Below are 25,824 nucleotides of genomic sequence, written 5' to 3' on the forward strand. Positions count from 1 at the left end.
AACCCTTAGGAGGAGGGTTCGTATATTTATTACTCATTCAGCAACCCCCACCTCCCCATTTCTTGTTTTGTAGGTTTCAAAGCCTTTTCAAGGTGGCAGAGGGAAGTCATCCTGCCTTTCTTTTTTAGCTTCTGTGTGAACTTGAGTGGTTGTTATTTGTATAATTAGTTGTTAAATGTCTCTTCTACAGAACAGGGGTCAGCAAACCATAGCCAGCTTTGGCCTGAAGCCCGATTTTGTAAATAAAATGTTAATGTAGGAGATCAGGTGCCTACACGGTCATATTGCTGGAGATGTGGAGTGACCGATCAAGATCAACATATTTTGGTTCATTTGGATGATCGACTTAACAGAGAGCTTCCATATTTTTATCTATTTAACATTTCTTTGGTGCCAGGGAATGACATTTTCTTTGTTGTAGAGAAATATTAAAAAAAAAAGAATGCACAGGGAGTTAATATGAAACATTGTATTCTCACCAAGTGAAGGCCAAAAGACTTCATTACAGGATGTGCAAAGGAAGCCTCTGTGTAACTTACATAGGGACAGGTGTTGGAAGCATCTAGTTACTGCAAAGCTGCAAAGCATGCCACCAACAGGCGGATCTCAGGAGAGTCTGTATGGGGGCAGGGGGCGCCACTTCCACATGCCAGAGGGGAGTGACTGTTCTGCCTTTGTTCCATTATATTAAAATTGTCATTTGAATTTTATGAGGTCCCTACATTTGTTGATCTGCAAGTTTCTTTAGGTTTTATGGTTGCAAGATATCTATATGCCTACATTCTTTATATATAGTTTTAAGGTTACATATAATTAATATATATAATATTTAATTAAAAATTAAAATGTGTAAGATTTATATTATAAAATATATAGACACATGAGCAGAGGCAGAGCAACAAGAATAAGATTTTAATGCACAATCAGGAGAGAGAAGAGCCCATCAAAGTAAACAGGCAAGGGGAAGAGGGGCACCTGGAAATAGCAGCAGGCATCCTGCCAGTTCAAAGAATAGAGACCTGGCTGGGGGCTTTGGTCAGCCAGATGAACAGCCAAGCCAGGGAGGGCACAGCTGATGATGACACATGCTGGCTGCTGCTTCTGTCCACAGGGGAGTGCCTCAAATACACTGTGGTTCTGATTGGGCTCATCAGCCCCACATCCTCCAACACACACACACACACACACAAACACACACACACACTTTGAGGTTTGGGGCCTCTGGCTTGTATAAGGAGAGAGCAGCTTAAATTTAACTTCAATGGACTGAGCCCCTTCCTCCAGGAGCAATGTCCATTCATGGGGACCATATGTGGAGGGAGACTTGCTTCTTATTTGTTCCCCATCATACCACCTGCGTGTACCAGGTGGGCCTTGGGTGCTCTTTCTGAATGGGGACCCTAATTGTGTTCAGTTGCAGCAGTTGTGGTGCCATCCCCCATCACACTATCTGTTCTGGAGGAGGATGTTGCAGAGGTGCTGCTCCCTAAACTGGAGGTGCCTGGAGGAGCCCTGATGGGAAGGCTCCGAAAAACAGGGGCACTGGGCACAGAGGCTTTTCATTGCTGCCCATCAGGGGGCCCCAAGTGTGGGCTGAGGGGTGGGCCTGGAGAATATGAATGCAGCCAGGCAGACGTAGGCCGATGTCTTTCCAGGGTGCCTCTACTGTGTGCTGAATTTGGGAAATTAAGAGGGTGCTCACTCTGGAGCTTGGTGAAGATTTGAAAACCACAGCATTAGTAGTGGGAGTTGTGTCCGTAACAAAGAGCTGAGGGCTCAAGGAGGCTGCAAGGTCAGGTGGGCAGATGCCTTTGCTGTGATGGTGGAAATAAATGGCTGCTGTGGAATTCATCTGCTGATGGGTGATAACAGAGATTCCAGTGGAAGGTGCTGGAAGAGGAGTTGGGGAGGAAAGAGGAGGAGAGGAAAACACACATACGGGTGTAGGAGGCTCCCTTCTGAAGGGAAGCTGGAAGGAGAAAGATGCAGGGCTAGGAGGTATGGGGCAGGGGTGAGAGGTCAGAGGTGCTGAAGCTGCAACTGAATGAGGGCAGCCTCCTTTCTCATTAGGTGGAACCCCCAAAATGGGGGCAAGGTCAGCAGGAAGACCCAGGGGAGAGTTAGGAATTATGGATATCAATTTTTACTCAATTATTGGTGTGGGTGAAGGTGGAGGGACAGGCAGGGTGAGGGGCCCAGCAGCCACATGGGCCAAGTCAATGGTGGGATCTCTGAAGTGTAGGTGGCTGGGGTAGGGAGTCTCAGCAGGTGTGGAGACAGCAGGGGCAGGCTGGGTGGCACCACAGTTTGCCATGTCTTCTTCTTTTTCGAGAAGGAATCTCACTTTGTCGCCAGGCTGGAGAGCAGTGGTGCGATCTCCATTCACTGCAACCTCCGCCTCCAGAATTCAAACCATTCTCCTGCCTCAGCCTCCCGAGTAGCTGGGACTACAGGCATAAGCCACCATGCCTGGCTAATTTTTGTATTTTCAGTAGAGATGGGGTTTCACTGTGTTGGCCAGGATGGTCTCGATCTCTCGACCTCGTGATCTGCCCACCTCAGCTTCCCAAAGTGCTGGGATTATGGGTGTGAGCCACTGTGCCTGCCCTGCCATGTCTTCTTTATCTTCCCAAGCAGCTGTTTTAGTCTCCTGGATTCTGATGTTCTACTTATGTTCTTATCCATGTTGCCCAGGAATCCCTCAGGAGATAGGCAGGGAAGCTTAGCAGGTGGCAGCAGGTCGTCCCTATTCCACCTCTATTGCCGGGGAGGGGTTGGTGGCAACAGCAGTGGTGGTCCTGACAGTTTTCTTTCGCTGGACCCATGGCCGGCAGCTCTGGGTGGAGAATAGCTACTTGATGCAAGAGCTTCGGGATCCTTGGGCTGCATCTCCTCCCACCATATTAGCAAGCCTGGAGAGCTGGGCAAGTGGTCTTTACCCAACACCTTCAAGGCTGCCTTCTCTGGCCACAGGGAGCAGCCCGGAACTGGGGCAGGGATTATTATCCTTAATATTATCCATAATATTCCAAAAGTTCTCGAAAATTGCTAAGAAAAGGCACAACATCCCAATGGGAAAGTGGCACCACACACTCTGGACTGTTTCCGCTGCTCAGTGGCCTGAGTATAAGTGCAGCCAGTGCTTGTCTGCCTCTCCTCTCCCCTGCCTGTGATGCCCCCTCAGAAAGTGTCTCCCCATTTTTTCTCAGTGCTTCGCTGATAGGAAACTGCCGCACTTCCCACACAAGGCTCTAGTTCCAGAAATGCTTCCAGAATTCTCGGGAAACCCCCTCCTCTCCCCTGAAAACCCTGCCCTTGCACATTAGACATCCTGGTTTTCCTGTTGGGGTCCCATTATGGCATCATCAGCAGATGGGGCACAGTCTCCTGAGGCCTGGAAGGAATCTGTCCCAGAAACCAGGGTGTGGGGACTTCTGACTAAATCAAGGGAAGGTTTTCATGGAGAAAGTCAACAAAAAGTGAACGTTCTAATTTCAAAAATAGTCTCCTCATTGCACTTCAAATTAAGGGACTTGGAAAAAGGGGAGCAGGGAGCTGGGTGTTTAATGGGTTCAGAGTCTGATATTGGGATGATGAGAAAGTTCTTGAGATGGGTTGGTGGTGATGGTGACAAAACAATGTGAATAAACTTAACGCCGATAAACCCTGTACTCACAAATGATTAAAATGGTAGTTTATGTTAAATCTGTTTTACCTCCATAAAAAGGAAATAAAGTTTTGTTCCCAGTGGGCAGGTAAGTAGGGGAAACTCTCTTGCCACCCCTTGGCAAGAGCCTGAGAAACAATTGGGCACCCCAGCAGTGTGAGCTCTTCTGAGGGCAGTGGTGACAGCCCGAGAGACAGTTGAGCGTAGCAAGGGCAGGTGCAGGTCCCTGTTCCCAGAATGTGAGTGTGGCAAGCCAGCCTCGACTTCTGCCTGCCTAGGAGGCATCCTAGGAGGTGAGCCTGAGTGAGCAGGGGTGAGCTCTCTGTGTCCTGTGTGCAGCAGCAGATTATCTGTCCGCCTGTGCAGTGAGGGGAGAAAGCCATGATGATGGGACCTGGTTTGGCTGAGAATCCCCAAAGGCCCAAGAGCTCCTTAATCTTACATTAAAACACAAAAGAGAGCTCAGCAGAGGCTACCATGCCTGGCTAATTTTTGTATGTTTAGTAAAGACAGGGTTTCACCATGTTGGCCAGACTGGTCCCAAACTCCTGACCTCAGGTGATCCACCTGCCTCCGCCTCCCAAAATGCTGGGATTACAAGCATGAGCCACCATGCCCAGCCTTCATTACCCTTTATTATTCATTTTTTATTATCATTTTTCTCTGCCTATCAACCATTGTGCTCATCACTCACCTAACAAATATCACGTCTTGAGTAGATACTTGTAGAATGAATGAATATGATTTCGCTTCAAGACCTAAGGAGTGAAGGCATAATGGTGGACTACTAGAACAGGTGTCTCTAAGTGTGTTTGTATAAGACATTCTAGACCTCTAGAATGTCTCTTCTGCTAGAACTCAGCCTTGATGACCTTACGCCCAGACATGGAGAGCATTCATAAAGCATTGAGGGAGGCTGGCCTGCAGGGAAGCAGTCTTGGACAAGTTCAACCTGCCCCCATGCCACTTCAACAATCAAAATTTTTATCACTCCTCCTTGCTTCCTTTTCTCCTTCAAAAAGCATAGAGTTTTTCATGGGGTTGCACATCATTCATTTTACAAACCCTATTAACATCATTTCATTAGAAATGACATCCTAACCCCAATTAACTAAGAAGTACATAATGCAGAATAAGCAGCAGTTTGCCCTAAGACCATTAGCAACATTCAGGGACGTACACATTTTCCTCAATTTCTTCATTGTGCTAATGGGCAGTGAAGAGTTGGTGTTTGAGAACTCCTCAGACAATTGGTGTGCTATCAGGGGCACTGCTGAAAGCAGGAATCTTAGAGGCTGGGAGTCACCGTGTGGGCAGAGGAGGAGACAGAGACTGTGTGGAGAGATGAGGCTCTGTGCTGTCAGTGAGGGCTGTTCTCTGCCCCCATCTCTTCCAGTCCCTTTTTATCCCTGCCATCCCAGGAATGATGGAAGTGCCTGAGGAAGACTACCTGGGCTTCCTGATGAGTTACTGGCAGACTGCCTCTGTGGGAAAAGAGGGTCACCTGCAAGCCAGACAGTCCAAATCCTCCCTGAAACACATCACTCTCCACTCACTGCTTACCAATTCCCTTCCAGGCTGCTCCAGCCGCACATTTTTAAAAGTTGTTCTATTCAGTGAGAAGACATAGATACAGGGAGGGGAACATCACACACCGGGGCCTGTCGGGGGGTCGGGGGCAAGGGGAGGGAGAGCATTAGGACAAATACCTAATGCATGCAGGGCTTAAAACCTAGATGATGGGTTGATAGGTGCAACAAACCACCATGGCCCATGTATACCTATGTAATGAACCTGCACATTCTGCACATGTATCCTGGAACTTTAAAATAAAATAAAAACCTTTTAAAAAGTTGTTCTATTAAGATATGGTCTGTGGTTTGGGAAAATGGTGATTCCTTGTCCTGTTCTTGGAGAAATATTTCATTTTGTAGGGATGACTGGCCCTGGGGCCCAAAATCTCACTGTCAGTCTGCTCTGGTTCTTCAGAAAATGCATTGAATCAGGGTTGATGGTGGCAGAGATGGGTAGTCAACACCTCACCATCGTGGTCCTTCCCTGGCATCACTGGCCAAGCTTCACTCTGGTGAATTCCACATATAAGGCTTGCCCAGCCCTGTCTCATTCTCTTGGATGAGCCACAGCCATGCTACCCACCAGGACCAGGCACTGCCTCTGCACACTCTGTGGATAGCAGTCATTTCCCTGAATCCATGAAAGCATCATCCACTTAAACCACTATTTCTTAGTGTTGTTTTTTGCAACTTTCAATTCCACAATTTCTGTTTCATTCTCTGGATAAATTGGAGAACACTTGTGAAAATTCCTCATCTCACAGTCCATTTTCTGTAACATCAGTCTTAGCTCTTTTAAAATACTGGGCCTTGCTCTCTTGAAGTTTTTCTGGGATTGAGGCCAGTGGGATGGCAAAGCTGCTGTCGCTGTCACTGAGGTATGGCCTGGAGAGTCCTTGCGTGTCTGGGGGAGAAGGCAGGGCCACCAGCACGGGAGCCAGGAGTAGGGGACGACTCCAGGGGATGAAGCACAAGGAAGACTCAGCATGTCAGCTGCAGATCAGCACGGGATGAGGCCCTGAAGTGTGGGTGACCAGCCACTCACAGGGGGAATGAGGCTCTTTGGCCCTATTTCTCATGGGTCTGGTATGTGGGGCCCCAGGTGTCCCTGTGCTCAGAGCCTCAGCCTGCAGGGAGCCCCTGTCAGCCCCTCCATGGGAGTTGGGAGTTAAAGGGGGCCATGAGCAGCTCTCCTGGGGGAATTTCCTTGTCCTGGGACAGGAGCATCCGTCTCTCAGGCCCCACCTGTCCTTTTGGGCTCCAAGCGCAGAAAGCCGCAATCTCGGTCTTCACATGGAGACCAAATGTGTCCCAAGCCAGGCTGCAGCACACACATGAGGGCTTAGGTAAACAGGCCAAAGCCCACTGCTTCCCCTGACAAGGGCAACTGTAACAGAAAAGGAAGTGGACAGACTTCAGAGAATGTCAGGGAGCTGCCCCAGAGGTGGAAGCCAGGAACGTGGGACAGCTGGTGCCTGACTGACGGCGCCCATCACCACAGCCCATGTCCTTGTGCATTTCCACAGGGTCAGTCTGGCTCCAGCATTTGCTCTGGAATAATAGGGCCCCACAGCACTGACGATCATGACCACCTGTCTGCCAGAGAGATGCGACAGAGACTGAGGAGAGGAGTGCCCTGTGTGATGCTCCCTGGGCCAAATGACAGGACAGGGCCTCTCGGGCACACAGGCCCCAGACTCAGCGTTTATATCTGGCTCATGAGCACGATGACTCTGGGCAGCAGAGTAGCACACGGTGGATGCATGCTCTATATTGAGTTAGGCAGGCCAGGAGCTGACTGCTGACAATTGGCCTGGCCACATCCTTGCACTTCACTGTACAAGAGTCTCAGGGTAGAGTGAGGTGAGCTCTGAGACCACACCACAAAAAACTCATGGCTGGGAAGACCAAGCATGCCCAGGACAGCTATATAGAATGTGGTTGTTGGGTTCCTCACACCACCTAAAGCAGAGGCTCTTAAATAGCTGGGGTTAGGACACCCCCAAATCTTCACTGAAATTTCCAAGCCCATCACAGACTCCAAATTTTGCTAGATTGCCTGAGGGTCCATGGACTCCTGGACAAGAACACCCTGTACTGGTCAGCAAAGTTGCCATGACAGAGCCTGGAGGGTCTTGCCTTCAGGACCCTGCCTGATACCTCCTTCCAGAGAACCATCTTCCAGCACCTAACGTATTTTCCCATCCCTGTAATCATGCTAAATGGAACTGGGAGACACTGTATTAGGGTTCACCAGAGGGACAGAACCAATAGGATATATAAGGGGAATTAGCTCACATAATCACAAAGGCAAAGTCCCATGAGCTGGAGAATGACAGCGTGGCACCCAGGGGAGCCAGTAGCATGGCTCAATAGTTTGAAAGCCTCAGAACCAGGGAAGCCACAGGGCGGCCCCCAGTCTGAGGCCAAAGGCCTGAGAGCCCCCAGGAGGCTGCTGGTACAAGTCCTAGTGTCCAAAAGCCAAAGAACCTGGAGTCTGATGTCCAAGGGCAGAAGGAGAAAAAGGCATCCTGTTCTGGAATGAAGAGACAGGGTGGGGTGTGGGAGTGGGGTGGGAAGGGGAGAGAAAGAGAGAGGGAGAGAAAGAGAAAGAGAGAGGGAGAGAAAGAGAAAGAGAGAGGGAGCACTGAATAGCCCCTTTCTTCTACCTGCTTTGTCCTAGCCACACCCCCAGCTGATTGTATGGTGCCACCCACATTGAGCAGGGATCTTCCTCTCTCCATTCACTGACTCACATGTCAATCTCCTCTGGAAACACCTTCACAGACACAACCAGGAACAATGCTTCACTAGCCATCCAGGCATCCCTCAATCCAGTCAAATTGATATCTACTATTAACCATCACAGATATACAGCATCAAAGGAGGCAAATGTGGAAAAATAAAATTCACTCTGTGCTTTCTCCTCCAGCTGAGGCTACGAGTACTCAAGACGACCCTCCCGGCACTACACTCATCCCAAAGCCTCCACCTGTTTTCAGGAGCACAGATACCACATAGGCCATCGGATACACCCTAGCAAGTTTCTCCCCTGAGGTGGGACTCAGAGGGCCCCCTGAGTCTTGATAGGTATCAACAGTCTGCCTCATTGTAGCTTATGCCACAGAATGATTTTGAATAGGGATTACAGTGCCAGTTAATTTGCAGCATAACTTTTGAGTCCAATCATTTCTTTCTTTCTTTCTTTCTTTCTTTCTTTCTTTCTTTCTTTCTTTCTTTCTTTCTTTCTTTCCTTTGTCTTTCTCTCTCTCTCTCTCTTTCTTTTTTTTTTTTTTTGAGACAGAGTCTCGCTCTGTCTCCCAGCCTGGAGTGCAGTGGAGAAATCTCAGGTCACTACAACCTCTGCCTCCTGGGTTCAAGCAATTCTCCCCACCTCAGCCTCCCAAGTAGCTGGGATCACAGGCGTATGCCACCACGCCTGGATAATTTTTGTATTTTTAGTAGAGATGGGGTTTTGCCATGCTGGCCAGGCTGGTCTTGAACGCCTGACCTCGGGTGATTGGCCCGCCTTGGCCTCCATGGACTCTGTCCTGGTATCCTTATACTGTGTGGTTGCCAAGTGTCCCCTGGCCTAGGGTTAACTGTACAAGATGCTTGTGAGTATTCAGAGTGTTGTTCCTAATAAACGCACTTCATTAAAAACAAATGTTCTTGATGAAGTAGTAAAAATTATTAAAGTTATGAAATTTCAATCATTAAAAATGAATATTCTTAATAATGTGTGATAAATTGAACATGCAGGCATCACACTTATGCATATCAAAGTGAGTGGGCAAAAGAGTAGATTAGACACAGATAATCTACTGTGTCTACTGTGTCTAAAGAGGAAATCGATGACATGGATGATTGATAAATGTAAAAAGTCAGTTAGAATGTGGCACAGAAAATATGAAAGAGGAGTTTATGAACACACAGTCTACTAGCACCTGAATCTTGGACTTCCTACCCTCCAGCTCCAGAACCGAAAGAAGTAAACATCTGTTGCTTAAACCACTCAGTCTATAGTATTTTATTATAGCACCATAAGCTTGAAGAAAGAGCTCAAATCAATAACCTAACAACACCTCAAGGAACTAGAAAAAGAACAAACTAAACCAAAAATTAGCAGAAGGAAGGAAATAATAAAGATCAGATAGATAAACAAAATAGAGAATAGAAAAGCAATAGAAAAAATCAACAAAATCAAGAATTAGATGTTTTAAAATATCAACAAAATTACAAACCCTTAACTGGACTACCTACAAAAAAAGAAAGAAAACTAAGATAACTCAAATTAAAAACGAAAGAAGGGACATTACAACTGATGCCACAGAAACAAAAAGAATTATGAGAGAATACTACTAATATTTAAATGCCAACATATTGAATAACCTAGAAGAAATGGATAAATTTGTAGAAACATACAACCTACCAAGACTGAATCACAAATAAATTTTACAAATTGGAACAGACCTATAACTAGTAAGTAGATTGAAGCAATAATCAAAAACCTCCCAAAAAGAAAAACCCAGCCCTGGGAAATTCTACCAAAGAATCAATTCAATTCTTCCAAAGAATTAAAGAAAGGAAACGCTCTCAAACTCATATGAGACCAAAATCACCTTGATTCCACAACCAAAGCCACAAGAAAAGAAAACTAAAGACCAATGTATCAGGTGAATATTGATGCAAAAATCCTAAAAAAATTTTAGTGAACAGAATTAAACAGCACATTAAAAGGATTGTAGGCTGGGCACGGTGGCTCACGCCTGTAATCCCAGCACTTTGGGAGGCCAAGGTGGGTGGATCACGAGGTCAGGAATTCAAGACCAGCCTGGCCAAGATGGTGAAACCCCATCTCTACTAAAAATACAAAAATTAGCCAGGCGTGGTGGCAGGTGCCTGTAATCCCAGTTACTCAGGAGGTTGAGGCAGGAGAATCACTTGAACCTGGGAGGCAGAGGTTGCAGTGAGCCGAGATTGCACCACTGCACTGCAGCCTGGGTGACACAGTGAGACTCCGTCTCAAAGAAAAAAAAGATCATATATCATGACCAAGTTGGATTTATGCTTGGAATGCAAGGACGAGTCAAGATACAAAAATCAATCAAGTCATACACCACATTAATATAATGAAAGACAGAAACCACAAGATTCAGACAAAGCATTCAACAAAATTCAACACCATTTCATGATTTAAAACACTCAACAAACTAGGAATAAAAGGAAAATACTACCACATAATAAAGACCTTACATGAAATGCCCACAACTAACATTATGTTTACTAGTGGAAGACAAAGCTATTCCTCAAAGTACAGGAGAAAGTCAAGGATGCCCACTCTTGCCACTTCCATTCAATGTAGTACTGGGCCAGAGCAATTAGACAAGGAAAAGATATATAAAAGGCATTCCAACTGGAAAGGAAGAAGTAAAATTATTTCTATTTACAGATTATATGGTTTTATATGTAGAAAACCCTAAAAATTCCACCAAAAAACCTGTAAGAACTAATAAATGATTTCCGCAAAGTTACAAAATGCAAAATTAACACACAAAAATCCATTGCAGTTCCATACATTAGCAATGACCAATATGGAAAGGAAATTAAGAAAAAAATTTCAGACCAGGTGCGGCAGCTTACACTTTTAATCCCAACATGTTGGGAGGCTGAGGCAGGCGGATCACTTGAGGCAAGGAGTTTGAGACCAGCCTGGCCAACATAGTGAAATCCTGTCTCTACTACAAAAACAAACAAATAAACAAACAAACAAACAAAAACAAAAAACCCACAATTTTACTTATAATAGCATGAAAAAGAACAAAATACTTAGAAATAAACTTAACCAAGAAGGCAAACAACTTGGACACTAAAAATTACAAAACAACAATGCTACAAGAAACCAAAGAGTATATAAATAAATGAAAAGACATCTCCATGCACGTGGATTTGAAGACTTAATATTGTTAAAATGTCCATATTACCTAAAACAATTTACAAATTCCATACAATCCCTATTACAGCATTATTCACAGTAGCCAAGAGATCCAATCCAAATATCCATTGGTGGATCAAAGGATAAAATATGGTATATACACACAATGGAAGACTAAGCAGCCTACAGAAAGAAGGAAATCATGTCACATGCTAGAACATGGATCAGTCTCAAGAACATTATGCTAAGTGAAATAAGCCCATCACAAAAGGACAAATACTTTCCTTCATATGAAGTATTTAAGGTAGTCAAAATCACAGAAACATAAAGTAGTGGTTGCCAAGGGCTGGGGGTGGGAGTAGGGGGGAAGTTAGTATTTAATGTGTACAAAATTTCAGTTGTGAAAGACAAAAAATTTCTAAACATCTAAATTTCACAATGATGTGAATATACATAACATTACTAAATTGTACAATTTAAAATGTTTAAGATGATTTTTAAAAAAGGAAAAAGCATAGGAATAAATTTCATGACCTAAGACTAGTTAATGGTTTCTTAAACATGACATCAAAACCACAAGTAACAAAAGAAAAAATAGATAAATTGGACTTCATCCGAAGTAAAAACTTTTGTGCTTCAAAGAGTACCATCAAGAAAGTAAAGGACAACCCATAGAATGGGAGAATATTTCTGCAAATTATATCTTGTAAAGCATTTTTATCTGGAATATATAAAGAATTCTTATAACTCAATGACAAAACACAAACCAGTTAAAAATTACTAAATGTTGAGTACACATTGCTCCAAAGAAGGTATACAAGTGGCGCATAGGTACATGAAAGAGGTTCAACATCAGGGAAACACAAATGCAAACTACGATGAGATGCAACTTCAGAACCACTAGGATGACTTTATCAAAAAGAGAGTTGATGATAAATGTTGGCTAGAATATGGAGAGATGCTGGGACCCTCACACAGCTAGTGGGTATATAAAATGGTTCATGTCACTGGAAACAGTCTGGCACCTTCTGAAATGGTTAAACATAGAGTTTCCATATGGCCCATCAATTTCACTCTTAGGTATGTAGCCATGAGAAATGGAAACATACATCCCCAGGAAACCTTGTACACAAATGTTCTTAGAAGTGTTATTCACAATAGCCAAAAAGTGAAAAAAACCCAAATGTTCTTAACTGATAAATGGATAAATTTTAGTATATCCATTAATGGAATATTATTCAGCAACAAAAAGGTTTGATGTAATGATACATATTAAAAATGCAGATGACCTTGGAAATATTATTCTAAGTGAAAGAAGACAGATGTGAAAGACACACATTGTATATTCCATTCATAGGGCATCATGCAACGCTGAAGTTAGAATCAAAGTGAGCTACAAAAGGGCAGCCACCTGGATCAAGTCCATCCTGGTAGCTGTCAGAAAGCACAGCATGTTCACTAACGGGGGCCAGCTTTGCTCACATTGTCAGATGGAGTTTCCCACGAGGCCATGGCTTCTTCAGGGATCTGTCATCCAGTGGTGAAGGGAGGGGTCTCTGGAGGCAAACCTGCCGGTGGCCACCCCAGCTGCACTGGCTCCCAGAGAGTGACCTGGCTGCGTGAGCAGGGAGGCCAAGCTGACCAAGAGCCTCAGTACACCCGCAGCACCCGCTGTGAACAAGCTGCATGGCTTCCCCAAGCGTGGATGTGACGACATCATGGGTATTTACAGATTCCTTTTCACTGCGTCCCAGGCTCTCCTGGTTCATGCGTGATACACTGCACTTGGGGTGGAGGTGTGCTGACAGTTGCAAAGGGCCAAGCCTTTCTTTCCCGTGGCTCTGATGCACGGTTTCCAGATTCCGGTCATGAAGGAAGTTCTTGAGATTATGCACCTTGTCCTAGTCACATGGGGCTGCTAGGACAAAGTGCCATAGACTTGGGGGTGGTGGCTCATATTAAAAAAAAAATGTATTTGTCACAGTCTGGAGGCTGGAAGTCCAAGGTTAGCATCCCAGTGGGCGAGGTTCTGGTGAGGGCTCTCTTTCTGGCTTGCAGATGGCTGCCTTCTCACTGTGTCCTCGTGTCAGGGAGAGATCTCTGGGGTCTCTGCTTCTTACCAGGGCCCTAATCCCATCATTAGGGCCCCACCCTCATGGTCTCTTCTAACCCTGAATAACTCCCAAAGGCCCCATCTCCAACTACCATCACGTTGGGGGTTAGGGCTTCAGCACAGAAACTGGGCGGGGGATGTGTGTTCAGTCTACCAGAGCCCCCCAGTCAGCCCCACTGTGCCCATTTAGGGGCAGATTGTAGGGCTCAGGTGGGACACAGAGGTGGAGGAAGCACAAGTTCTGCCTCCTAGGAATGGCTCAGCCAAAACAAGGACAGGGACAGTGGGATAGACAACAGCCAGTGGGGTAACCAGCAGGAGCCCCAAGGTGTCACTTTCACCCTTAGGTGAGGAAGTCGGCTGGGCACCCACACACGCCAGAGTATGGACGACGTTCCCTTCAAACACGGCTCACTTAACATTCCTAAACCCTGCAAAGGGGCAGTGCTACCTTATCTCCTGAGGATGGCCCTGAATGTAGAGGAGTCACGGGAGCTGCCCACATCACCCACCAGTGACTCTTCACTCCCCACATTTTCCCCGAGGGCCTGATGTGCACTGAGCTGGGGAAGCCCTGCCAAGATAAACTCTCCTTCCCAAAGGCCACAGAAGACGGCAGGCCTCCAACACTGCCCACATCGAGCAGAAGGGACGGGGCAGAGGGGCATCTGTCTGGCTGACTGCTGTGTTCTGTGGGCAGATGGGGCCAGAGAGGACCCAAACATGGCTCCCTTTGTCACTTGGCCGAGGGGCCAGGCCACCGTGTACTGGACAGCTTTGCCCCAACAGCCTCTGCTGCTGGGCCAGCTCCCAGCGCCATGACCACAGCTCTGCATGCAGGCAGTGCTGGGACAGGTGCCCTGGCAGTCACAGGGGTCCTGAGCCAATAAGGGCCCTGGGGGAGGAATCAGAACTCAGACTGTGGAGAAGAAGGTGTTGGCCAGGAGGGAACCAGGGTGGGTGCTGGGTCCTGTCCATGCTGGGATCTGAGATTCTAAGAGGTGGGTTAGGGGTAAAAGGGGCAGAAGTTGGCCCATGGGGTGAGAGGAGTTCATCAGAGATTGGGAGGACAGGACAACCTGGGGAAGAGCAGAGTGTCCTCCCCAGCCTCGGTTCCTCTCCTGATGCAGTCCTCATCTCACTCATAGACTCTGGAAGTCTCCCTTTGGTGAACACCTAGCCCCCAACTCCCAGGGCACTTCCCAGACAGCCGATGCCACATCCCAGGGAGACCCTGCTCTGCCCTTGGGGTCTGTGCCTGGCAGAAGGACAGCTGACCCTCGGCCCCTCTCAGCCTGGGCCCCAGCTCCTCCTGGCCCTGGAACCAGCAGACACACCCACCCTGCGCCTGGTGACTGGTCATGCTTGTTCCCATTGGTGATGGTGTGTTGGGAGGGAACTGTTTTAGATACCAATGTAAATCTGTGTCTACATCAATTCCACATGAGTTCAGTCCTCATATGGGAAGGGAATCATAGCTGTGGGGGGCTCCATGCAGGACCTTGAGGTCCCCGAGGCCAGTCCCTGTGGCCACAGCAAGGAGCATCTGCTTCAGCTAGTTGGACAAGACTCTCTCCTGCCCAGAAACAGGCAGAAGGACTTCCCCTGCTCCCCACCCATCGTCGTATCCCAAACACACCCGTGTGGACAGTCACCTCAATGTCTCCTCTCAGCCCAGTGCCCGTGCTCTTCCTGATGAGGGTTAAGCAGGAGCAGCCTCCTTTCCCCATGTTCACGTTGCAGGCGGCTGCCTTCTCCTCAGCTCCCACCAAGCAGAACAAGAGTCAGCCAGCTCTCTCCAATCCCAGGACTTTCCAGGGATGCTGATAATGATGGGAGGCCCCAAGAAGCCTCCCTAAAGCAGGCAGGGCCTTGTGAGTGGGTGGTGGGAGGGATCAGGGCTTCCTCAGCATCTGTCAGTCCCTGGAGCATCTGAAGGGGCTCCCTACGCCAGGAGGAAAGAGTGGGGCCGGCCCCTGAGGGTTCCCAGAGCCTGGCATCTGCCAGTTCCTCTGCCCTCCCTCACAGACACCCTCCACGGAGCAGCACAGCACCGAGGACAGAGGCAGCAGCCCTGAGAGCATTTTCCAACACAACTACATTTATTCACATTTACACACGAGGCCCCCAACGCACTGCTTCCCACCCCCACTCCCCAGCCCCTTCCCCCCAGACCCTCCCTTCCTGCCCTCCCCGTTCAGCCACCCTCTCCCTCCCCTCCCTCCCCTACCCTCCAAAGCTAAGGCCCAGCAAGATCAGCACTGGGGGAGAAGAAGCTTTTGACTGCTTTGGGGCATCGGATGCCAGAGCCCCAACCTTGGGGATTGGCCCCAGAGAGCCTGCCCAGAAGCCCCTACTGGCTACAATGCTGCTTCTTCTCTTTCCTGGAGACCAAGGGGTCACCCTTTCTCTTTCGAGACTGTGAGGGGCCACCCAGCCCCCAAGTCAGGGATTGCTCCCCAGAGACCCTGAGCCCAGGCCCTGGGTGGGGTGTCTTTTCAGCAGGGGACGGGCTTCCAAAGAGAGGTCGCTTCTTGGACTTCATGGCAGGAGAGGGTGCTAGGCTGAGGCCTCTTCTCTGAGCAGATGGGGACTGATAAGTTCCCTGGGGTCCCCACTTTTCTGGGCTGAGAAGGCCCGAGGCAGGGACAGGGCTCTGGGGTAACCACCAGGGCAGAAGCTTGTGCTGGGAACCCAAGAGGAAGGCCAGGCTGGGGAGCTCCTCCTCCTCACTTGACCCCTGAGCCAGCCCATGTGACTCCCTGACAGGAGACCCTCCAGGGAGATCCAAGGCATCCTTGGTCCCCAGGCCAGGGCTGGTGGGTCTGTGGTCCTGGGGAGGAGAGGTTGGCCGGGCAGCCCTCAGCCCAGGGGAATCCTGACATCCCAAAAGCACAACAGAGTCTTTGGACCTGGCCATGCCAGTGTGTGCTCTGCCTCGTCCCTGAGGGTCCCGGGTAGCTGTCTGCGGTGGGCAGGTTTCCATGCCAACCCCTTGTTGGGGCTCAGGGATGTCTCTCTCTGCTCCTTGGCCAGCTGCAAACTTAGAAGAACTTGAGTCCAACTGGGCCGTGCCAATACTAGGGGCTGCCCTCGTATGCTGTTTCTCCTTCAAAGTTAGGAGGCGCTTCTCCACTAGCTGTGGGAGGAAAGGGGGCACTTACTGGCACTGCCCCAGGTGTGAGCAGGGCCCAGGGTGGTGGAGACCAGGGCACTTGGGCGGCAGGCAGGGAAGCCTGAGGCAGCTGGGCTTTATGTCAAAGAGAGAGGGTGTGGCTCTGCCGGGCATCCCGTTGGGCCTCACCGCAGCTTGCATGCTGACTCCCCTCCCTGGCTCCTGTCCATCCTACTCCCTCTGAACCTGCATCTTCCCACTCCAGAGTGGCTCCCCAAGAAGCCAGGCATCCCCAGCGGGGGGGATTAGACAATCAGGTGGGCCCTGTGTGCCGGGTCCCTCCTGCCCCTGGGGTACCTGGGCAAGGGTGAGTCCTTCCTCCTGCTCCAGCTCCTGGCTTAGGGCCAAGAAATCCATCTGTGGATCTGGGGAAAGCAATTCTTCCAGGAATCGGGGGTGAATGACGGCCTCCACCTGGAAACAGAAGGAAGAAGGCATGAGCTTCCTGGGCAGGGAGTAACCTGGAGCCAAGGACACCTGGAGGAGATGCAGAAAGCAGCAAGCACCCCGTCCCCACCCTCCTGGGGCTGTCTCATATCGTGGTGACCACCAGCTACAGACACAGACCACAGACCTGGTAGCATACACACACACAGACAGAGACACACAAACCACACACAGACACACAAACAGACCCACATATGACACAGGAAAAGACACAGACACAGGTGAGGTACACACTCCACACTCACACCCACACAGACACACAAAGACACACAGTAACAAACCACAGACACAAACACACAGCAACACACAGACACACACAATCACATACACAGACACTCTAATCCATGGAAATACACACACTGCTGAGTAGCGAAGGAACAGAGCTTAATTCCAAGGACCTGGGAGTGCCACCCCCTGGAATCCGGCAGACCCCAGCACTCCAGCCCACCTTGGTGACGAAGTCTTTCTGGGAACACAGCTTGTCAATGTAGCTCAGGAGGCCCGGGTCTGGGGGCGTCCAGTCCTCTTCCCGTTGTTTCTCGGGCTCCCCCGGGGCCCGGAGGGAAGGCCCCAGCAGCTCCTCCATGATGTCCATGTACTCCTGCACCACTTCTGGGGGGATCTCCTCAGGGACCTTGGTCTCTGCTGGCCTCTGGGGCCTGGGTGGTGGCAGGCGGGCCTTGGTCTCTGCTGGCCTCTGGGGCCTGGGTGGTGGCAGGCGGGCCTTGGTCTCTGCTCGTCGGTGGGGCTGGGGTGGTGGCAGGCGGGCCTTGGTCACTGGCCTCTGGGGCCTGGGTGGTGGCAGGCAGGCAGTCGGGGCCTTGGGGCCTGCCTTGCTGGGAAGGTACACTGAGGCAGAGAGGGAGGAGTATGGGCGTGGTGAGGGCCGCTCCTCATGCTTGTACTACACAGGGGAGGGCAGGGCTTGGGGATGTGAAGTGGATCCCAGCTGGGTCAGGTCCACCTTAACCACAGCGCCCCCGGAGGAGGCAGGAGGGGCACATCTGAGACAGCATCGCTTGGGAGGAAGTTTGGAGCCACCAATACGCCCTGTATTCTCCCCACTCATCCCTGCTTCCTGGGCAGAGCATACGTGGAGTTTTGGACAGGAGAGGGGAGAGAGTAGCTAGGAAACTCGACCAGGTCAATACCCAACATAGGCTCCCAGAAGCTGTCCTGTTGGAGGGAGCAAATCCCCCTCTTGAAGGGAAGCATGGGGTGTGGGGGCAGTGGCCTCCCTCGGCCCCTTTGGTCTTTGCCGTGGCTCCTGTGGGAATGTGGGAAGCCATACCTGGCTGCTTGACCACCTCAGGGGCCGGGGGTCCTCGAGGTTCAAGCCTCGGTGTGGCTGGAGGAGGCAGGCACTGGGGCCCCTTCATCCATTGCGATTTCTGAATCTGCATCTCCTCCTCAGCCTCAAACTCCAGGAACCTGGCGGTGAAGGAGGCCCAGGCTGTGCTGAGAGGGTCCAGGCCCCCTCCCCCCAGTACCAGGCAGCGACTGAGGGGAGGGATGGGAGGGAGTGTCTCGGGTGGGCTGTCCAGGCCCTCACTGTGTCCCATTCCCCAGTCCCAGGAGGAAGCTGCTCCCAGAGTTCTGGGCTCACCCTCCCTCACTCGGCCCCTGCAGAGCCCATGACATCAATGGGGCTTCCTGACTCAAGTCAAGGCCATGAGGTCCAGGAGGGTCCCGGGGGACCCCTCCTCCAGGTTTCAGCTGGCCAGGGGTGGGGTGTATGGCAGAAGGCATCAGGGATGATGCCCAGATGCAGGAGTCCTGAGGCTAGGACTGTGGGTCCCCGAAAGATAACCCAGAGGCACGAGGCCTGGGAGACCCCAGGTCAGGAGGAAGCAAAAGCTGAGCCCAGAGGACAGGGCCTCTTTCCCCTGAGGCTGCTGTCTGTCTGTCTGTCTTCATGGAGGGGACTGCCCAGGAGCAAAGGCAGTCAGGCCAGAGGTGGGTCTCATGGTGTCCCAGGCACAGGTCTCCCCAACCCAACTCCCTGGCCAGGCTGGGATGGGAGAAAACTGACTTCTGGGCACTGCTGTGAGGAGCCTGTACCCCACTCTTGTCTATAGTCACTAGCGCCCCTTCTCCCCATCCCCACAGCTGGAGGTGACCCACTTTGGGCTGTGATGCTGGCTGCTCCTGCCATGACCTCCAGTGTCAAGGCAGGGATGGCCCCAGGCCAGGCAGGGGGTGCTTCCCCATAGGGCAGGACAGAGACCCCAGAGCACTCTAGGTGGCAGGAGCAGCTTCCTGAGGGAGCCAGGGGCCCAGAGTGTCCTGGGTTTGTCCACACCCTCCTCACACTCCACATTGAGAAGCCACCATGGCCACCGGACCTCTGTCATTCACTCTCACCCTGCCATGCGGGCCCTGCTCCCAGGACCCCAGACTCACTTTTCTGCTATCTCGTAGAAGATCATCCGGTCAAAGTTGCTCGTGTGCTGCCATTCCCGCATGGCCCGCCACAGGCCCTCCTCCAGGGTCATGGTGGGCTTCCGCCGGGCCAGGGATCGGAGAACTGGGCTGTAAACCAGTGCAGTCAGTCTCAGCCTATAAGCCCACCCTTCATCCCAAGCCCACCTGGTCCCAACACCTGGACCCTGTCCTCCCCACACCTGTCCTGCCATCTGTCCCTGTCCTGTTCTCCCCCATGTGGGCTCCCCAGGCCCCAGGACACACCCCCAAGATCAAACATCAACACAAGCTACCAAGTGGCCTCTCCGACTGCCCCTCAAGTCCTCAGTGTTGAGAAGTGGACTCAGTACTATGGGTGGAACATGTGTGTCCCCAACATTCCTGTGCTGAAGCCCTCAGCACCAGTGTGTCAGTATTTGGAGGCAATCTGGGTTAGAGCAGGTCATGAGCATGGGTCCCAGTCATGGAATCCAAGCCCTGATAAGGGCAGGAGGAGACGCCAGGGCTCTTGCTCTCAGCCACGAGGAGACACAGCCAGAGACAGCTTTCTCCAGCCAGGAGGAGGGCCCTGACCAGACACCCAATCTGCTGTCGCCTTGATCTGGGACTTCTGGCCTCTGGAACTGGGAGACATGAATGTGTCTTGATAAAGCACCCAGTCTACGGGATTTGTTACGGCAGAGCCTGAGCTGACTCAGACAGTGTGCACACAGGATGACCTGGGGACGAGGGTTAAAGTGCAGGTTCCAGGGCCCCAGGACTGAGCATTCAACTGGCTTCCTGGGGACTCTGGAGCAAGGCAGCCCCTAGGGATGTAGCCTCAGGGCCCTGGAGCATGAGGAGCAGGAGCACACATCCAGAACCAAAGCAGAGTGGTGTCCACGCCACTGCAAGCAGCAGGTCTAGATCCCACATTCCCACAAGAGCCATGGCAAAGGCCTGTGAGCCTGGGGCAGCTCCACTCCAAGAATCAGGGTCCCCAGTGCACCCAGACTCTGTTCCAAGGGGGAATGCAACCAGTTCCAGGGTGCGGGAACAGCGAGATTTTGGGGGATGAAGATGGGGCCACCTTCCACCTACACCCCAGGCAGGGGACTTCTCTAGGGGAACGGCCAGTGTGTTGCATGGTGGATGCGCTCAAGCTCCCGTTTGCTCGTCAGTGGGAAACACAGGGTGACAGAGGCGCCGCAGGGTGGAGAGAGGCAGGGACTGGGAATGAAACCACAAACTCTCCCAGATGCTGACGTTGCTGCCTCAGTCACCACAGTCCATGGCCCTGGGCTGCTGGGCTTGAGGTGCACTCAGAGCTGTCACTGGAGCCCGTGGCTTTGGGGAGTGCTCTCCTAGATGGCCTAGTCCTGATAATGATAGTAATGGGGACAGCAATCATAATTGCTATCATGTAATGTGTCATAGCATGTGCCAGGCACTGTGCTATGCATGTCATATGTGAGCTCAAGTCATCTCTTCACCATCATCTCAATGAAGCATCATTGTCTCTTTTTCTAGGAGGGATTGAGGGTGAAGATGCAAATACCTGCCCGGCATCGACCCCAGTGCGGGGCCCAAGACCATCCCCCTGTGCAGGCTCCACCACCACTGTGCTAACTGGACCTCGGCAGAACTGCGGGCACGTGCCAGGTTCCTGCTGGGCCCTGCAGCTCCTCCCCCCAGCCCCATGTGAGGTGCTCCTGACCATCAATACTGGGTTAAAGGGGAGGCACTGGGGTGTGTACTCAAAGACCTAAACCCAAACCGTAGCTCACGTCACACCAGGAACCCTCTCTGACCTGGGTCTTCTGTAAACATTGTTGTGAAAATTATTGAAAGTAAGGATTGGCTGGACTCATGGGACAGTGACGGGCAGTTGAGATGAGGCCCCTGACAGTCTGTCCTGAGCCACAGCCAGATTAATCTTGTTGAAAATGTATCTTCCCATAATGCAACCCATCACCCTCACAACCACCCTGCAAGCTCCCCTGAACAGCGTGACCTCCCATCCATCCAGCAGCCTCATTACGTGTGAGCTGCAAGACCAGCTCCAATGCCCCAAGGACACTCACATGAGGAAGCACGAAAGCGCTTCGGTATCAGGACTCTGGGGAAGGTGCCTCCGGGCCAGGGGCTTGTAGTGCTGCCAGAGTCGGAAGTTCTCATAGACACTCTTGGGGTTACAGGAGTCATCTGGCGGGGCCTTGGCCTGGGAGGAAGCCAGGCTGCCCTCTCCATGAGCCCCTTGTGGCCATGGCCCAGCATTCCCTTGGGACATGATGGGGGGCAACTGGGCAGCCGGTGGTGGTGGTGGTGGAAGAGGAAGGCCCTGGGACCAGCCTCCCTCACCGGCCTGGGTGCCCCCAACCACCTGGGGAGCCATAACAGGCACCACAGGAGCAGCTGCCAGGAGTAGGGGAGGTGGACACACGACACCTCCGCAGAGGGTGCCTGGAGCCTGCCAGATGAGGGGGGCCTGAGTTAGGACCAAGGTCTGCACCTGAGGGGCTTTCACAGGCCCCACCTCTGTCCCCATATGGACAAAGACGTTGGAAGCCCCGGCCCCACTCGGGCCGCAGCCATCCTGTCCTACCACCAGAGGTGTGCTGGGGAAGGCAGACAGCACCAGAGGGCCACCTGGAGGAACCCCTGCAGTCACAAGGGGCAGCCCGTGTGCTGGGCCGGGAGCGGGTGTGGTGAAGGGCAGAGCCGTGAACACAGACAGGGAGGTGCCAGGGTTCATGGTCATGCCCGATCCCAGCACTGGGTATGCTGTGGAGACAAAGGAAAGAGGTGAATGAGCTGGGGTCTCCAGGTCCACACTAGTCACTGGGGAATCAGACGGGAGTCCCAACAGCTAAGGGCTTCTGACAGGGAAACTCTGCAGCTTGCAAATGTCCCTGAGTGTGCATCGAATGCTCTGTTCCTCCACGGAGAGTCGCTCCACTAGAGAGCCTGGCCCTGGTCACCAAGACTTCCTGACCCCTGTCTCCCAAGAAGAAACCACCAAGCCTTCCCTGCCCGAGGATCTCCCTCGGGTGTCCCTGGCAGACCCTGTCTGCCTCACAGGCATCTCCCAAGCCATGGGTCAGGGATCAGTCTCTCAGCGGCTTGGTGGTCCTCAGCGTGCTCAGCAACAGGTGAGGGGCCTACCCCAGGGCAGTGCTCGACACTCAGAAGGCCGACAGGAAGCCAGAAGCTTCCGAATATTATGGCCCCATCTCCTCTTCAATCTTCCTTTTCCTGAAGCTCTTGTAAACCCCTTTCTTTCCCAGCTCAAACATAACAAAAGAAAACCATTGGATGGAAATCTTTCCCAAGCCAGCGACCTAGGAACCCTGAAGATAATCCATAACTCGTCACACCAAGCATGGAAGTGATTGTCCTGGCACCACCCACAGCAAGTGCTAAATAGGGGTCAGATTCAAGCCACCCTTTCCTCAGTACTAGATGGTCCTGGCTGCCACTCAGGAAGCTCTGTTCCCAAGGAGCAGGTCTGAGAGACAGTGGTGGAGTCCCCTAAGATAGTGTCACTGCATAGCCAGCAACAGCCACACACGATTAGAACACGGCCAGCAAATGGTGAGCAGCAGGGCTATCAGAGGAGATGTCTAGGGATTTTCACAGCTGCTGGTCATGTTACAATAGGTAGTGGGACAAGGAACCCATCTCTGGTCCTTCTTCTCCTTTGAGCTCCCAATAACTGAACATAGTGACCAACCAAGAACCAGGGGTTCTTGGGCCACGGGCCAGGTGAGGCAAAGTTGTTTGGAGCTCATCCCTGTTCAGTAGGACCTCATGCAGTCTCTAGTCAAGGGGAATAAGGGATACAGCACATGCACCTCAGCATTCAGGATGCATATCCTAACTTAAATAATAATAATAAGAGAATCATCTTCCTATTTGTGTGCTACTCTCCTTCCTCTACTGAAAAGGAAACCAGGCTTTCCAGACCCTTCCACTGAGGACCAGCAAGAATCCACACCTGACCCCCATTCATGAGGTGGTATAAATGGAATAGGAGCAAATTCTTCATCTCCACAGTAACACAAAGTGCAGAGGACAGGCCATGAGCTAGCAGACAAGAGGAAATGGGTCTGAAGACCTGAGCTTCCACAAAAGGGCAAACAATTCAGAACAACTCAGGAAACCCAGGCCCTGTGTTGCCTGAACTTCCTCATCTGCCCCCACCCCTGTTAAATCAAAGCCAACAGCTACCTGAACTGATGGAGAAGCCATGTCTGGGGAGGGAGCTGAGAGGCTCTGGGCTGTGGCAATTACAGTAGCCCCCAGCCTCGCCCACCCAGAGGCTGTCACTACATGCTCTGTCACAGCCAACCCACCCAACAGTTTTCTGGCTGAGACCACTTCTCCCCACTCCTCCCTAAGATCTAGAAAACTCCAGTCCAAATCTCTCTGAACACTATGGAAGGGCACCTTCCAGGTGCCTGAAGACATGGCACAGGGTTTGGGCTTGCCTGTCATCCTGCCAGGGCCACCAGCACAACACGATCCCACCACTCCCTACAAACACACAATGACGTGACCTGTCTCCTTCTAGAAAGAATCAATCCATCCACTCCATCCTTTCCCCTACACGGTGTATTCCCCCAGGCATCTTGGTCCACCTCTAAGGAGCTGTCCTCCCTAACCACAGACTCAGGGTGCCATGGCCATCCCCAGGTGTGATGTCCTTGGGGACATCCAGTCCTCCCTCCCTCCTCAACAGCAGCCCTATCAACTGTCCCCAGGGCAGTGTCAAATTTGATTTCCCAAGGAGTTGAGGCATGGCAGACTCAGATAATGCCCCCATCCCTACAGGCTCACCTCCATTTGAAGCCATCCCCTCAGGCTGGGCACTGACAACCGCTGTCTGGCAGTTTCCACAATGAGAAAAGTCAAGGGTAAGACCCAGAGAGTGACCTGGCTCAGCAGTTGCTCCTGAGTCCAGTGGAGCAGGTAAAATTTGAATGTAAATAGGTTTAGAACATAGGACCCCAGACATTCTGCAGAGGGGGAGGGGCAGTGGGTAGCTGTTAGGGGTGGGGGACATTCTGTGAAGGGCTTCGGCCGTTAAGGAAGAACCTGAGTTTCTCTTCCAACTGGACGGCAGCAACAGAGATGGCGTGCACCTCTTTAGGCAACTTTTAAATTGTCCTTCTGACTCACAGCAAAAGCTTCTACCTGATGTCCTCTTTACTTCCATTCTTTATCAACAGACCTACTTTTGTGCCAATCAACCCATGCTCCTTCCCACTTTGGCTCTTTCCCAGTCTTGTTGAATTTCAACAGGGGCCGCACTTCATGAACAAAGTTCAAAACACGTTTTCAGTCTGAGAAACACAGGGGTTCTTAGGAAGGCAAGGGGACTGGGTGTTTGAAATCAGGATGGTCTCAGCCGATCCAGGCTATTAGGTGGCTGTGTGCTCATCATTGTTTAGGAAGCAATCCTTGTGCCCCCAGGTCATGTATGTTGCTGGAATCTCTGTCCACACCAGCAGGCCAGCCTTATGTCCCAGTCCCTTTACTGGAAAGCCTCAATCCAGGAAAGAGTGGCTATGCGACCTACAGCACCGAGACCAGAAATCCTTTCATTTTGTTTCCCAGCATATTCTGCTGGTGTTAAATGTTTATGTTTTATGGTTTGAATGATTTTAATTTAACCAAGCAATACTTTTCATGGCTCCAAATTCAAACTGTGCACAGTGGAATAGGCAATGACCAGCCTTCTTCCCATCTCTTTTCCCTGGCCACCACATTTTCTTTCCTGGAGGAAACAAGTGTTATCTGATTGTTTCTCATCTTCACTGAAACACATCCTGGCTGGCCTCTCTCAGCTCACTGTTGGCCTCATCTTCACCATACATTCTTGCTGTCTGGAATCCAGTGTCATCATGTGGTTCTCTGCATGGGAATTATTGTAGCCTGTCTTTAAAAAAAACTTCATTCTCATTTCCACACTGAGAATCACTGTCCATTTATTAGTGTCAAAAAGACAGGAAAGAGCAGTCATGTTCTGTGTTGTGAACAAGGGGAGTGTTAGAGGAAACTGGTCAAAGGAGATGAGGTGTGAGAACTGGGAGCACAGCAACAAAATCTTGAGACACACATGTCACTCCCTGCTGGGCAGGGTAATTTTGCATGATGGGAGGGTGTTAGGGAAGGGAAGAGGCCTTCAGCCAGACCGGTGCATACTGTAAACATTCACTGAAACACACCCTGTTGGCACTTACGAAGCATTTGCCCCTTTCAAAGACATTTGGACTCAAGAAGGCAGAGTTGCAGGAAAATGTAACAGGGGCCACACTGCAGGGGCAGGTGGTGGATTGCAAGTCTCAAGCCCAGGGTTCTCCCCCACTTGCCCCAGTTGTGTGAGAAGGTCATTTCCTAACTCCTGTCCAATATCCCCATGAGTTCTTGGTTTTGTCCCAACTCTAAACCTGAATGGTCCAGCAAGCATTTCTGTGAAATGCCTCCACAGTGGCCACTGGGAGGGGA

General features: G+C 50.9%; 1 protein-coding gene across 1 annotated transcript; it reads right to left on the minus strand.

The window, feature by feature from the left end:
* Window positions 1–15,521: 15,521 nt before the first annotated feature.
* LOC100445847 (NUT family member 2D-like) lies at window positions 15,522–22,238 on the minus strand. The gene is made up of 7 exons (XM_063727232.1): window positions 22,199–22,238; window positions 21,399–22,098; window positions 19,315–19,443; window positions 18,203–18,342; window positions 17,360–17,760; window positions 16,762–16,878; window positions 15,522–16,428 (listed from the first exon to the last, which is right to left on the minus strand). The coding sequence occupies exons 1-7, from the start codon at window positions 22,236–22,238 to the stop codon at window positions 15,643–15,645; spliced, it is 2,313 nt and encodes a 770-aa protein (XP_063583302.1). The 3' UTR covers window positions 15,522–15,642.
* Between the last annotated feature and the right edge of the window lie 3,586 nt (window positions 22,239–25,824).

The sequence above is a fragment of the Pongo abelii genome, chromosome 8 (assembly GCF_028885655.2).
Source record: "Pongo abelii isolate AG06213 chromosome 8, NHGRI_mPonAbe1-v2.0_pri, whole genome shotgun sequence".
Classification (NCBI taxonomy): domain Eukaryota; kingdom Metazoa; phylum Chordata; class Mammalia; order Primates; family Hominidae; genus Pongo; species Pongo abelii.

Bases quoted from the DNA above. Each gene is read 5' to 3' on its own strand.
- LOC100445847 (XM_063727232.1), bottom strand. From the start codon at position 22,238: ATGCACACTCAGGGACATTTGCAAGCTGCAGAGTTTCCCT. The intron at 18,343-19,314 runs GTGAGTCTGGGG...CTTCACCGCCAG, and splicing joins TTCTACGAGATAGCAGAAAA to GTTCCTGGAGTTTGAGGCTG. The intron at 16,429-16,761 runs GTACCCCAGGGG...TTCCTCCCACAG, and splicing joins AAGGACTCACCCTTGCCCAG to CTAGTGGAGAAGCGCCTCCT.